Here is a 14217-nt window from a genome sequence, read left to right as displayed (position 1 = left end):
AACAATTGTGAGGTATTTTATTTAGAAATATAGTAACTGCAACAAAGAAGAAATAAACAGAGTGCATTAATATACTGCACATGAGCAGTACATGAGCAGTTAGCCGAATGAAACAATACACTTCTATGCACCTGCGTTCAAAATAAAAGTACACATTTGACCTAAAATACATTTTTATGAAATTGGAAACACTCACAATAACGAAAGCCTTGCAAGACTCAAATGTTTTGGAGTACGTTTACCACGCCATGAGCTACTCTTTTGCAAATACGACGAAATCGTCTCTTTTTCTTCGGAGGTGAAATTCGTCAAAGATCCACGATTGCAACAGATGCGCTAACATCAATGAATTCGAAAACGATCCACAAAAAAGAGGACTTCTTACTCTCACACTTTTATCAGTTGTTTTAACAGCTTGCACCAAGAGAATGAGAATAATATACTTGTTGATGAGGAAAGGTGAATAAATTCAAAATCTTTGACTTAGACAAACTTGTGAAATATTCAAGACATGAGAGAGGCAATTAACCTTGGGCGGATTTCCCCAAACAAATTAATATTGTGATGCATATTTCTAACGATAGAAAGTCGTTCTTTACAAAGCAAATGAGAGTAAAACGTAGACAAACCTGCTTCGTGTAGCACAACACGAGGCTGCTTGCAACCTTCGCCCAGCAGTTGAAGATGTTGCTCGTTCTCTTCTTTTATTCCACAAAGTTCCTCTTTGTACTTGGGTGTCATTTTTGCACACATTTTCAAACGCCAATCTCAACAAATCCGCACTTGATCTCTGCTTGGCGATAACTCGTGTGCTTCTCTTTGTTCGACGAGACGAATGAAAGTTGGCGTCGTTTTTCAAAGTCTCACTGAAAGGATTTCCTTCGAGAAAACCGCTCTCTGTTCGGCACTAAAGCGGAAGAACAGGACACACCCCGCTGTGATTTGATTGGCTGCTGGCTGTGTAGCACTGTCACCAACTCACCGACAGATGTCACCATTTGCGATGCAAATCATTGTTATCTTCTTCTAAACATAGAGAAAAACCTAAGATGCACAAAAACAAACATTTTAGTTCCCAAATATGAACTTGAGAGATGGATTGAATTTTACTTTTGTTGCTGGTTTTGTTAAAACATCTGCCACCATGTCGTCGGTTGGACAGTATTCCAAATGTATTTCCCTATTATTAACAGTTGACATGATTAAGTGATACTTTATGTCAACATGTTTGCACCTTTGCCTTTTTACAGGGTTACAGCGTCGTTGTTGCGAATTTTAAATTAAAATACGTCACTGTTTTATTATCTAAATGTTAGAGTGTTAAAAATGATTTCAGTGCTGTTATAAGTCCTGAAATATTTCATTATTCGTTTCAGTATTCAATAAACTACGTTGATTCATTAATTATTTCAAGATTCATTGAACTGTTTTCGTAATAATTTAGTATTCAATGTTTAATTGTTACTGCAGTTATTTTTTAAATATTTGTGTCACTATTTTGTTCAATCTTAATGTGATGGAAAATTATTTAGCAAGTAAGGTTTTTGTTATTTATTGTGGCCACCTGCTTTTGAAGAAAGTGCCTTTCGCTTCTTGTACTAGAGAATTCTTTGTGAAGCCAAAACAACACGGCCTTGACTGATAAGTAGGCTCAACGCAGAAAAAGTATCTTTTTGTTATAAGATTACACAGTTCCTGCCAAATAAATCTTCATCTTCCTGTGTGCATCAGTATCTTCCCACGCACCCATTGAGATCACTCAGCAGACTGACCCAAAAGACAATTTATTTTCCAGACTATCTCATTGATCTTCCCTTACTGCTAAAAATTCCACAACAATCTGGGGCCAGACGTGGGATAGCTGAAGATCCGCCAGTGAAATTCAGGGACACTGGCGTGTGGCCACCCGGGTCCAATTCAGACAGCAGCAGAATCATCATCTCCGTGGTGACAAATGCTGACTCCAGTCGCCATCAGATTGCTGAGTCCTGATTTACCAAAACCTTTGAGAGAAACGGAGACTACTTGCGTTTCTCTTTCTGGTTCTTTTTATAGTTCAACTTCTAGTTCAGTTTTTCACCTTTTCACGCAGCGTAATGAAGGCCAGTTGAGCAAGTGGAACAAGTGATTTTATTGATTGTGGAAGGCACCGATTTCATAAGCACCGTTTCTTCTCACACCTTTTCCATTAAGTACGATTAAAAAGACAACTGAAAAGCATAATGTTAAAAAATGTTGTTCTAGGCAAAGGGAATTCATTTTATTGACATGTTTGATGTAAACAAAAAAAATCATCATCACTCAGACACGTTGGTTCTTCTGGCAATGATCACATTGGCTTAGTGTCAATAAAAGAGCTTTGCAAAATTCAATTAATCATATTTTATTCAAAATCACATTTACATCTTACCACAAAGAGTCGGTTCCTTCAGTTTTTTTAAGCTTCAAGCATCGCTGCTTTTATCACCAACACAATTATGTCTCTCAGCAATATGCTTAGTGGAGAATTTGTTAGCACAAACGCTGCAACTGAATGGCTTGTCTCGACTGTGTGTTCTTGTATGGCGTCGTAAATACGACTTTTGAGAGAACCTCTTGCCACAAACTGAGCATGAAAAAGGTTTTTCTCCACTGTGTGTTCTTGTGTGTTCTGTTAAACTTGACTTTTGAGAGAAGCATTTTCCACAAACTGAGCAAGAAAAAGGTTTTTCTCCACTGTGTGTTCTTGTGTGTTCTGTTAAACTTGACTTTTGAGAGAAGCATTTTCCACAAACTGAGCAAGAAAAACGTTTTTCTCCACTGTGTGTTCTTGTGTGTTCTCTTAAATTTCCCTTTTCAGAGAATCCTTTGCCACAAACTGAGCATGAAAAAGGCTTCTCTCCACTATGTGTTCTTCTATGTTTTGTTAAAGTTGATTTTAGAGAGAAGCATTTTCCACAAACTGAGCAGGAAAAAGGTTTTTCTCCACTGTGCATTCTTGTGTGGATTGTTAAATCAAACTTTTGATAGAAGCTTTTGCCACAAACTGAGCAAGAAAAAGATTTTTCTCCACTGTGCGTTCCTGTGTGCCTGACTAAATGAGACTTTCGCGAGAAGCTTTTGCCACAAACTGAGCATGAAAAAGGCTTCTCTCCACTGTGTGTTCTTGCGTGCCTTGTTAATTGTGCCTTTTGACAGAAGCTTTTGCCACAAACAGAGCAAGAAAAAGGTTTATCTCCACTGTGCATTCTTGTGTGGATTGTTAAATGAAACTTTTGACAGAAGCTTTTGCCACAAACTGAGCAAGAAAAAGGTTTTTCTCCACTGTGCGTTCTTGTGTGCCTTACTAAATGAGACTTTCGAGAGAAGCTTTTGCCACAAACCGAGCAGGAAAAAGGTTTTTCACCACTGTGTGTTTTTCTGTGCCCTTTTAAAGACAGCTTTGAAGTGAATGAGTCAGTGTGACATGCCCTTTCACCTTTGGCTTGCCCATCATCATCATCATCATCATCATCATCGTCATGAGCGTCTGATAATGTGTCCTCATTATGTACTTGTGATGGTCCCCAGTGGTCTTCATCACCTTCTGTTGTCACGTGATGACTTGATCTGCTGCTTGTAGGCAGTTCAATGAATCTTGAAATTAATAGTGAATTATTGTAGTTTAATGAATACTAAAACGAATAATGAAATATTCAAGTACTTAAATAAATACCCAAATCATTTTAGAACACAATAACAGTTAAGTAATAAAAGAGTGACATGTTTTAATTTAAAATTTACAACCACATCGCAACTTGTCGAAAAAGCCTGAAAAAAGGCAAAGGTGCAAATATGTTGACATAAAGTATCACTTTATCATGTCAACTGTTAATAATAGGAAAATACATTTGAAATACTATCCAACCGACGACATGGTGTCAGATGTATAAACAAAACCAGCAACAAAAGTAAAATTCAATACATCTCTCAAGTTCATATTTGGGAACTAAAATGTTCGTTCATGTGCATACGGTTCAAATCGTACGTTTTTCCAATGTTTAGAAGAAGATAACGATGATTTGCATCGCAAATGGTGACATCTGTCGGTGAGTTGGTGACAGTGCTTCACACAGCCAGCAGCCAATCATATCACAGCGGGGTGTGGCCTGTTCTTCCTCTTTAGTGCGGAACAGACTGCCATTTTCTCGAAGGAAAAAAACGACGCCATCTTTCATTCGTCTCGTCGAACAAAGAGAAGCTCACGAGTTATCGCCAAGCAGAGATCAAGTGCGGATATTTTGGAATTATCATTTGAAAATGTGTGATAGAACGACACCCAAGTACAAAGAGGAACCTTCTGGAATAAAAGAAGAGAACGAGCAACATCATCAACTGCTGGACGGAGTTTGCAACCAGTCTCGTGTTGTGCCACTCAAAGCAGGTTTGTACACGTCTTACTTTCATTTGCTTTGTAAAGAACGACTTTCTATCGTTAAAAATATGCATCACAACATTAAGTTGTTTGGGGAAATCGGTCAAGGTTATTGCCGTTTTATTTTTTAATATTGGGGGGGGCTAGCAGAGAGAGGGTACACAGAGCTGAAGGAAGCAGGACGGCTGTAAAAATGAACAACAATGCCTGCTTTTTCCCTGGTGTCAGTCACCTTTATCTGGTGCAGTAAGCTATTTCAGTCAGCAGCAAATTAAGCTCTCCCAAAGGCCTCAGGGCATTTCAACCCGACACCTCATGTTTCAAAACTATGCTTACAGGTTAATAAAAGGTCACAAAAACATGGACCTCTTAAACAGGAAAACGTGAGTTCAGTGGTAACAGAGTTGTGTCTATGCTGGCAGTTGAGCAGGAAGCCACAAAAACAGATGCACGTCTTGAACCGTGTTTGACAGGAAACCGTTTAGCTCGCATTTAACAGAAGTGTGGCCCAAACATGTCTTGTAAGCTGAAACCGTTCGAACAACAGGAAGAGTGTGGACGGTGTGATAAAGTCAGTGTTCATGTTTTTCCATTCTTTATGAGTTTGCATATACAAATTACTTTGCTGTGCTTCAATAAAACGCCGCACAAGAGCGGGAACGCTTTTCTCTTTGGCGGACTGCTCCTCGCAAGTGACAAAGACAATCTTGGCTGGGTGATTCATTTGTGCAGGCTTGTCTCGTTTTTGGCAAAAACTCTGACGTATCTTGTTCAAGCAATTCCTTACTGAAGGAATTCTGCCTGACTCTAAAAAATGTGCACACTGCGGTGAAAACATCAATGGTGGTTAATCAATTTTAGTGGATAAAACACAAAATATTACGTTTTTTAAAAAAATCAAGTACGTATTGGTCTTATTTATGAACTTTGTACTGGCTTGGTCGGGTGAGAGTCAATGAACCTCGGGTGGCCCTGCACTGTTTTGTGCATATGTGCGTAGTTTCACCCCATCCAATCATTTAAAATACATTTAATGCATCCATCCAGGGTTGCAAGGATCTCATCGGTGAAAAAGCGCATGCTGCAAGGAATACATCTGCATCTTTGGCTTACGATGGGCTTAAAAAGGGAGAACGTCACAACCCCCTTTTCTACCAACAAGCCCAGGATTATTTAATTCTATCTCTAAATGCCAAAAGAAATACTTGTAAACATATTTCACTTGAAGGATTCCTATTTTATCAATGACATTATGTTGCGATGGCCCCCATCAATATGTTAGGGTCCCACAACAGGTGTTCCATCAGACGCACACAATAGCCTGTGTGTGCTAACTTCAGTTCGCTTCCAGAAACATCTGTGACTATGTCCGGGCATCAGCCGCAACGTGCTTCCTTTTTAGATGCTCGTTTATCACTGTTGTGCGGCTAACGGGAGGCTTACATCGTAGGACGTAATTTTGTGAAATGTCCCCATGGTCCGGTCCAAGTTGGGGTCGCACGCATTGCTCCGTGTGCGGCAGGCACAAGTCAAGGTAGCACGGTAAAAACAATATAAGACAAAGTCGCTGCATGAGGTTTGACTTGACCAAACCAAATTTGTCTTTTTGTGTCCTGCAGACGTCAGTGAAAACGATCTCCGTTCTGTGAAAGAGGAGCCAGACTTGACTCACATCAAAAAGGAGGAGGAGGAGGAGGAGGAGATCAACAAGTCACCAGTGAACGTTCTCCCTATAAAGACTGAAAATGAGAGTGAGGACAACAGAGGGGCGGAGCCTACAAGCAGCAGTTCAAGTCATCACGTGACAACAGAAGTTGATGAAGACCACTGGGGGCCATCACAAGCACATAATGAGAACACATTATCAGACGCTCATGTCGATGATGATGATACTAATGATGATGATGATGGGCAAGCCAAAGGTGAAAGGGCATGTCACACTGACTCATTAACTTCAAAGCGGTCTTTAAAAGGACACAGAAAAACACACAGTGGTGAAAAACCTTTTTCTTGTTCAGTTTGTGGGAAATGCTTCTCTCGAAAGTCTCATTTAGTAAGGCACACAAGAACACACAGTGGTGAAAAACCTTTTTCTTGCTCAGTTTGTGGTAAAAGCTTCTCTCAAAATTCAAGTTTAACATATCACATAAGAACACACAGTGGAGAAAAACCTTTTTCCTGCTCAGTTTGTGGCAAAAGCTTCTCTGGAAAGTTTTATTTAACAATCCACACAAGAACGCACAGTGGAGAAAACCCTTTTTCTTGCTCAGTTTGTGGAAAATGCTTCTCTCAAAAGGCAACTTTAACAGAACACGCAAGAACACACACTGGAGAAAAACCTTTTACTTGCTCAGTTTGTGGTAAAAGCTTCTCTCAAAATTCAAGTTTAACAATCCACACAAGAACGCACAGTGGAGAAAAACCTTTTTCCTGCTCAGTGTGTGGTAGACGCTTCTCTGAAAAGTCAAGTTTAACTTGTCACACAAGAACACACAGTGGAGACCAGCCATTCAGTTGCAGCGTTTGTGCTAAAAAATTATTTTCTAAAGAGGGTGCTGAGAGACACAATTGTGCTGGTGAGAATTGCAGCGATCCTTGACGCTTAAAAAAAAGACAACAAAAAACTCAAGGAACTGACTCTTTGTGGTAAGATGTAAATATGATTTTGGATAAAATATGATGAATTTAATTTTGAAAAGCTTTTTTTATTGACATTAAGCCAATGTGATCCGTGCCAGAAGAACCATTGTGTCTGAGTGATGATGATATTTTTTGTGTGTTAACATCAAACATGTAAATAAAATTAATTGCCTGTGCCTGGAACAAATATTTGTGAACATTTTGCTTTTCAGTTGTCTTTTTAAACGTACTTAATGGAAAAGGTGTGAGAAGAAACGGTGCTTATGGAATCGGTGCCTTCCACAATCATCAATAAAATGACTTGTTCCACTTGCTCAACTGGCCTTCAATAGGCCGTGAAAAGGTGAAAAACTGAACTAGAAGTTGAACTATAAAAAGAACAAGAAAGAGAAATGCAAATAGTCTCAGTTTCTCTCAAAGGTTTTGGAATGTCAGGAGTTGGCAACTTGATGGCGACTGGAGTCAGCGCTGGTTTTCTCGCTGTGTTTGGCTGGCTCGTATATGTATGGTCCATTGAACAAAACTCAAACTCTTCAAATATCCCCTCACATACATTTAATATTACACTTTCTGAATAAATTTCTGACTTGCTAAAAACACTTTCTAGGTTGAGCTCTATCAAGCGTTTGGGGTTTGTTGCGAAGCAGAATCTCACTTTGGAAAATGTATCATTTTGTCAAATATACCAAATATTTTTTTTCATGCTGTATTATATTTTTTATATATTGGATTATTTTTATAATGAAATAGGGAAATATTAAAATTGGCAACCACATACAGACTTAATTCAATTAATACGAAATAAAGAAACATTTTATAAATATTGAACTCATTGAGAAGAGTCCTAATATTGAAATATAAAAAATACTTATGTATTAAATTAATTCAATAACCCGACCCCGGATGAGCGGCAGAAAATGGCTGGATGGATGGAATAATTTAAATTGCATACATATTCAAATGAACAAATAAGTTAAGTGTCAGGGTCGCCTTTTGGCGAGGAGGAAGGTGGACCCAAAAGGCGAGGAGGCAGGGAATGGATGTCGTTCAGGGGGTTTATTGAAGGGGTTCAACAAAGGAAGACAACCGGGACGGGAGAAAGATAACAACGGTACCAACGTGACGAACAGAAAAAGGGGGGCGAGGAACAGAAACCGAGGCAAAAGGCTGAGGAAGGCAAACGGGAACGAGGAGGGGAACAAAAGCATGAACATGAACGTGAGCGAAACGTGGTCGTGGCAGTCCGTAACTTGCGGCAATGACCCGACACAGAGTGGTGGGTCTGGGAGGCTTAAATAGTCCGAGTAATTAGGGGAGCAGATGGGAATCAGGTGCGTGATGAGGGTAACGGGGAACAGGTGCGTGGCTGGTGAGGACGAGTGCTGAGGGGAGGCGCTATGACAGCTGACCAAAACAATAACAGAAAACACATGGCGGGAAGGAGGGGACGAAAACAATAACAAAACCGCATGCACATGAAAACAATAACAAAGCCCCTCTCATGCCCGACGCGGATCATGACATTAAGAAATAATCAAGAGTGAAATAAAAAGGTTTAAATAAATATTGATATAATTTAACATTAAAATAATTGAATAAATATTGTAGTATTACATAAACAAGCTTACATATAAGTTGAAATAAATAAAAAAAAAGTTGTGTATTTTTAAATGGCCTAATTTAGATATGGGAAGTAATTCTCTTTATGAAACTATGAAGGGACTGGAGCTCACAGAAGTGACCAGTCTTGGTGCTGAAGGTCCGATGTAACCAGATACTGCCCTGAGAGAAAATATGCCTGAGCATTGTTAATGGTGGGGGCAATTCTCTCGCCAGGTCAGTGACCTTCCAGGGTATGAGAGTAATTTAAGGTGGTCACGAGTAGACTGGTCGTATCAAAGGGGAGACGCATCTGCTCTCCCTCTGGGGGACTTTTGGAGGGAAATCCCGAAGACTAGCGGGATGGGAATGCATATGCAACAAGGGAAAATTAGATATTCATGTCCTACTTTTTTTTCTAAAATCTTACTTCAAAACGGTAAGTTGGATACAGGTCTGTAATTATTTAAAACACTGGGCTCTGAATTGCTCTTCTTCAGAAGGGGCTTCACCACCGCCGTTTTAAACGCAGTGGGGAAGACACCCGTCTGAAGAGAGCAATTGACTATATTTAAAATCTGTTCCTCAAAAAAATCCATAAAAAGCTTTTAAAAGTGATGTGGGAATTGGATCTAAAAGACAGGTTGTTTGATTTACCTGGGAGAAAACTCGACCAAGTGTCCTTGCATCAACCAGGGCAAACCTTTCCAGTGTTTCCTCTGGTAAAAATGACTGTCCAGCGTTAATAGAAGTTACATTTTGATGAGCTAAAAGACTGGATCTTATGCCATCGATTTTACTTCTGAAGTGTTTTGCAAAATTCCTCACAGAAAGCGTCTGTCGCTGTCTGTGAGGACTTTTTAATATCAGAGCTGGTTAAAAGATCGAAGGTGGAGAAGAGATACCTAGGGTTGTTTTTACTAATTGTAATGAGATTTGAGAAGTAAGACATTCTTGCCAGTTTGACTGTTTTATTGTAGGATTTGAGTTGTTGACATAATATTTGGTCATGACCAGGTCCAGGGTGTGTCCTCTATTGTGAGTTGGCTGTGCGACATGCTGTTTAAATTCAAAATAGTTAAAAAGGTTTAAAAATTCTCTGGACAGTGAGTCCGAGATATTGTCAACGTGCACATTAAAATCGCCAGTTATTAAAATTCTGTTATAAGTGGAATGTAAAATCGATAAGAACTCTGAAAACTCACTCATAAAAGAAGTAGAGTGATGAGGAGGTCTATAAAGTGTGACACAGAGAATAGAAGGACTGCTAAAAACAAAGGCATGGTGTACTAGCCAGTATACTAGTAGGCTAGTGAGGTATTGACTGTCTGTTTGCTTAGATTGGCTTGGCTTGACGCGCTGGCGGCTTTGCTACCTGTGATTGCTTTGCGATTTTATTCACCAAAGAGTCCATGAGTATCTTGTTAAAAGGTTAGGTTTATTTATCAATCGTCAATATTAAAATCAATCTAAAACACCATAAAGTTGCACACGCTCCGCCCAAGCGGTCAAAAACCTGTATGCCCTTCAAGTCCGTACCTGGGCATACCTTCTTCCTCTTCCCTTTTATATAATCAGTCAGAGCGCCACACAGTGCTCAACAAAAGTAATACACACACACACACACACATTTGACCCCTATTTGGCGTCTACACACCGGCCCCTAATTGACATGGTTCACAAACATGGCAATTCCTAAAATATATTCCCCCCCCCGAACATTTTAAATAAATTAGGTCTCACAGACTAAGCATAATTTGGAAATTGGTCTTTCAACTATATTGGATTTTGTTCTCAATTTTACGGATCTCACTAACCCAAGTGCATCTGCATAAACAATTTTCAGCATTTTGTAAGTCTTTTAATGCTAAAATGTGTCTTTGTGGCTTTCTGATGGGCTTATCACATAACACGGTGACATTTCTTGAGGGAAGCAGCTGCTTGTTCCCCTTGCAGTTTTCCTTCAACCATGATTTCAACTTTGAATACCCAGACGCTGCTCTTTTTAGCCTTCTCCAATCTGAGAAGAATAGGATCAGCTGATCTGATGGTCCAGGAGTGCACACACTGACAGCATGAGCTGCTGCCTCCTTCCTGACTTCTTTATCTTCCACGTCCAAAGAGACATCCAGCAGTGTCTGTGGCCACTGATCCTCTTCCCTCCACAGGTATTCTGGTCCTTCCAGCCATCTTCTGCTTTTCAAAAAGTCAGAAACACTCAGACCTCGCGACACATAATCAGCTGGATTCTCCCTTGTACCAACATGTCTCCATTGTGCAGGCTCAGACAAGTCTCGTATTACGGCAACTCGATTTGCGACAACTGTATAAAATCGCCGATCTTCATTGCAAACATACTTCAGCACGGATGTGCTATCGGTCCAAAACACAGACCTATTAAGGTGCATTCCAAGCTCAGCCTTGATCATAGCATCCATCTTCACAACGAGAACAGCTGCAGACAGTTCAAGTCGGGGAACAGTCACAACCTTTAAGGGTGTTATTCTACCCTTGCCAAGGAGAAAGGATACGTGAACTTGGTTTTCGTCGCTCACTAAACGCACATCTGTGACAGTTCCATAGCCTCCTTCGCTGGCGTCAGAAAAATGATGTAATTGTGCCTGCTTTACAGCTACAAACCCAGCTGGTCTAATACACCGGTCAACTTTAAATGTAGCTAGCTGGCCCAAGTCCTCCAACCACCTTCTCCATCGCTTTAAAATGTCTTGTGGCAAAGGATCATCCCAACTGCAGCCCCTTCTACACAGCTCCTGTTGCATTATTTTGGCCTGAAGGGTCACTGGCGCCAGGAAACCCAATGGGTCGTAAACAGAACTGTTGACTGATAGCATCCCACGTCTGGTCAGAGCCCGATGCTTTATTTCCGATCCAAAGACGAAAGCATCCGTCTCCACACACCACTGAAGACCAAGCGCTCTTTCTACTGGAAGCTTGTCATTGTCCAAATCCAACATCTTCAGCTCTTTGACTCTCCATTCTTCAGAGATGGCTTGCAAAACAACACGACTGTTGCTAATCCACTTTTCCAAAGCAAAGCCTCCTTGTTGACAGAGAGCAATGAGGCCCTGTATCAGCTGGATAGCTTTTGTGACAGTGGCAGTGCTCTTCAGACAATCATCAACATAAAAGTTCTGTTGAACAGCTTCTATAACAACCGGTAGGCACTTAGACTGATTGTCTTGAGCCATTCTTCTCAGAGCATAAGCTGCGCAACTTGGTGATGAGATGGCTCCAAATAAATGCACCATCATTCTGTAAGGGACTGGTTGTTGTGTTGTGTCTCCATTAGGCCACCACAAAAAACGTAGAAAGTCCCGATCCTCCTCTGGCACACAGACTTGATGGAACATAGCTTGAGTGTCTCCCATGAAGGCTGTTGGCTGTTGTCTAAACCTCATGAGGACGCCCATCAACGTGCTTGTGAGAAGGGACCCTTGCAGCAGCTCCGTATTCAGGGACAAGCCTTTAAACGTGGCACCGTAGTCAAACACGACACGCAGTGTTCCCTTTCTGGGATGATGGACACCATGATGGGGAATATACCAAACTCTTCCTGAATCAAGGTCTCTTTGATCGTCAGGTACTTGTTCTGCATAATTGCAAGTGATTACATTAGTCATTCACATATTCTTGATGGAGTTGCTGATCAAACTTAAATTTCTTCTTCAGACCTTGTAACCGTTGTTGGGCCACAGCAAAATTGTTTGGTAAGAAGACATCTTTCTTCTTGAAAGGTAAGTTCATCGTATACTTTCCATCCTGTAACTTGGCAGATGTTTCCATTATATTGCGAGACTGCTGGTCTTCTCTTGACATTTCCTGGCTTTCCATGTGCTTCTCGCAGAAATCATGATTATACTGGTTCATTAGCAGCTCCTCCAGCCTGCTGACACCAATTCTATTCACAGATACGACAGAAGCTTCCATCCTACTATTCCCATCCAGTGGGCCATTAACCACCCAGCCGAGCGCAGTTTTGACAGCATACGGACCATTACCTTGACTATTAATAACTTCCCATGGCTCCAATAGCTTGGGTGCATTGATCCCGATCAACAGGTCAACCTTGGCTTGAATGGACGGTACCTGTATACCTGACAAATACGGCCATTTACGGAGGTCTTGAGATGTTACCATATCGTCTGTAGTGACTGGCATTTGCGCCTGTGTAAGCACTTCCGGCAGTGGATGGAACTGAGAGCTTTCCAGGCCGGCCACCTCGAGATTAAAAAGTGAAAAGGCATGTCTCATCTTTGTTTGACTGTCAGGTTTAAAAAGGTCCTGACGCCTTCATTAGACTGAATTAAATGCAGAGAACCAGAGGAATAACCAGGGAAGGTTTTGTCTTTTCTCCATCGCGATGGGAGGAGAAGCCAGGAAGTGAAGCAGACGTCTTGCCAGTTCACTCTCCCGCACTCTCACTGACTTCTTCGCCCATCCCTCTGGACTTTATTCAAGGAAAAACGAAACTTATGGAAAGTGAAACTTATACAAGCGTGTGGGTGTGGCAGTTGTGCGCATGTGTGCTGAAGCACTGATGTGCGTGTCTGTGAGTGTGTGTGTGTAATTATCATTGATACAAATAGTGTATAAAAAACATGATTAAAAATACACAAACTATTTACATACTCTCACATTTCCCCCCTGTTTGTCGGATTTAAATCATGTCCATACGGCTTTAAGATGAGTCATCAGGGAATAAAACATATAAAAATACATTTCAATGTGCCTAGTGAAAAATAACAAAACTGTCTCCACGCAGAGCTTGTCTCTGGGGGACTCGATGCAGGCCCCTTGCCTCGCTGTAGGAGGAGAACAGCCGTCCTTACCTCCCGGATCTTCGTGTGTGGTGTGAGTGTGCGCACGTGTGGGGCTTGGGCGACAAGTCCATATTCATTTTACGTTTCAGTGTCCAGTTCGAGTTTGTCATACTCAACATCAATCAGATTGTAATGTTATTTTTGGGCAACAAACATGCAGTTAATCACCATTTTTGTCATAAAAATAATGCAACATGAACAGACTACACACAACAAAAAATGAAAACCATAATTATCCCGATATATATTGTGTCTTTCAAATTCTTCATAGTGGTCATAACATCAATAATTGTTTCATTTTACTAAAACTTTAAATGCAATTATGTTCTCCAATCTGGGCTAAAATTTCTTTATGTACGTCATTAATTTCCAAACCATATCTAATCTTTTTATTGTGTGGCTTCAACATTCGTATCTGTGGCTGGTGGTGTGGTTCTGATGTGCGTGTGGTCCGAGATTGTGACTCGGGGAGGGATTCGCGTTGCTAGGCCTTTAGCTGGAAACCGGTGAAGTTTGTACTGCAACTGGTGGATCCAGCTGCCACGCCCCGCGACCTTTGCAGCGTCGGGGTCAACGCCATCATCTGGCGAGGGCCATCTCAGCATTCACTTCCCCCCAACGTAGTCGTTCCAACACCTTGAAGAAGAGTTGTTCTCCCACACGGACGTGAATTCTCTGTGAATCAGAAAAACACTTGACCAGTATTTGCGTCTTTTGCATCTTTTTCGGTCAAACATATTTTTC

The 14217-nt window shown here is 40.9% G+C and overlaps 2 protein-coding genes across 2 annotated transcripts in view; both read left to right on the top strand.

The window, feature by feature from the left end:
* Nucleotides 1-4353: 4353 nt before the first annotated feature.
* The window catches only part of LOC148342129 (uncharacterized), a 99071-nt gene continuing 89207 nt past the window's right edge, over nucleotides 4354-14217 (top strand). The window contains exon 1 of the mRNA XM_088287563.1: nucleotides 4354-4402. The gene's annotated coding sequence lies outside the window, so the exon portion shown is untranslated. The remainder of the gene's footprint in view (nucleotides 4403-14217) is intronic.
* Nucleotides 10708-14217, top strand: part of LOC148342133 (uncharacterized) — a 37330-nt gene continuing 33820 nt past the window's right edge. Inside the window, exon 1 of the mRNA XM_088284751.1 lies at nucleotides 10708-10800. Coding sequence (XP_088140877.1) covers nucleotides 10708-10800 — 93 coding nt within the window. The remainder of the gene's footprint in view (nucleotides 10801-14217) is intronic.

This window comes from Idiotropiscis lumnitzeri, chromosome 2 (assembly GCF_059441095.1).
Source record: "Idiotropiscis lumnitzeri isolate Australia: NSW breed Sydney's pygmy pipehorse chromosome 2, RoL_Ilum_1.0, whole genome shotgun sequence".
NCBI lineage: Eukaryota > Metazoa > Chordata > Actinopteri > Syngnathiformes > Syngnathidae > Idiotropiscis > Idiotropiscis lumnitzeri.
This window is presented reverse-complemented; position numbering and strand designations above follow the sequence as displayed.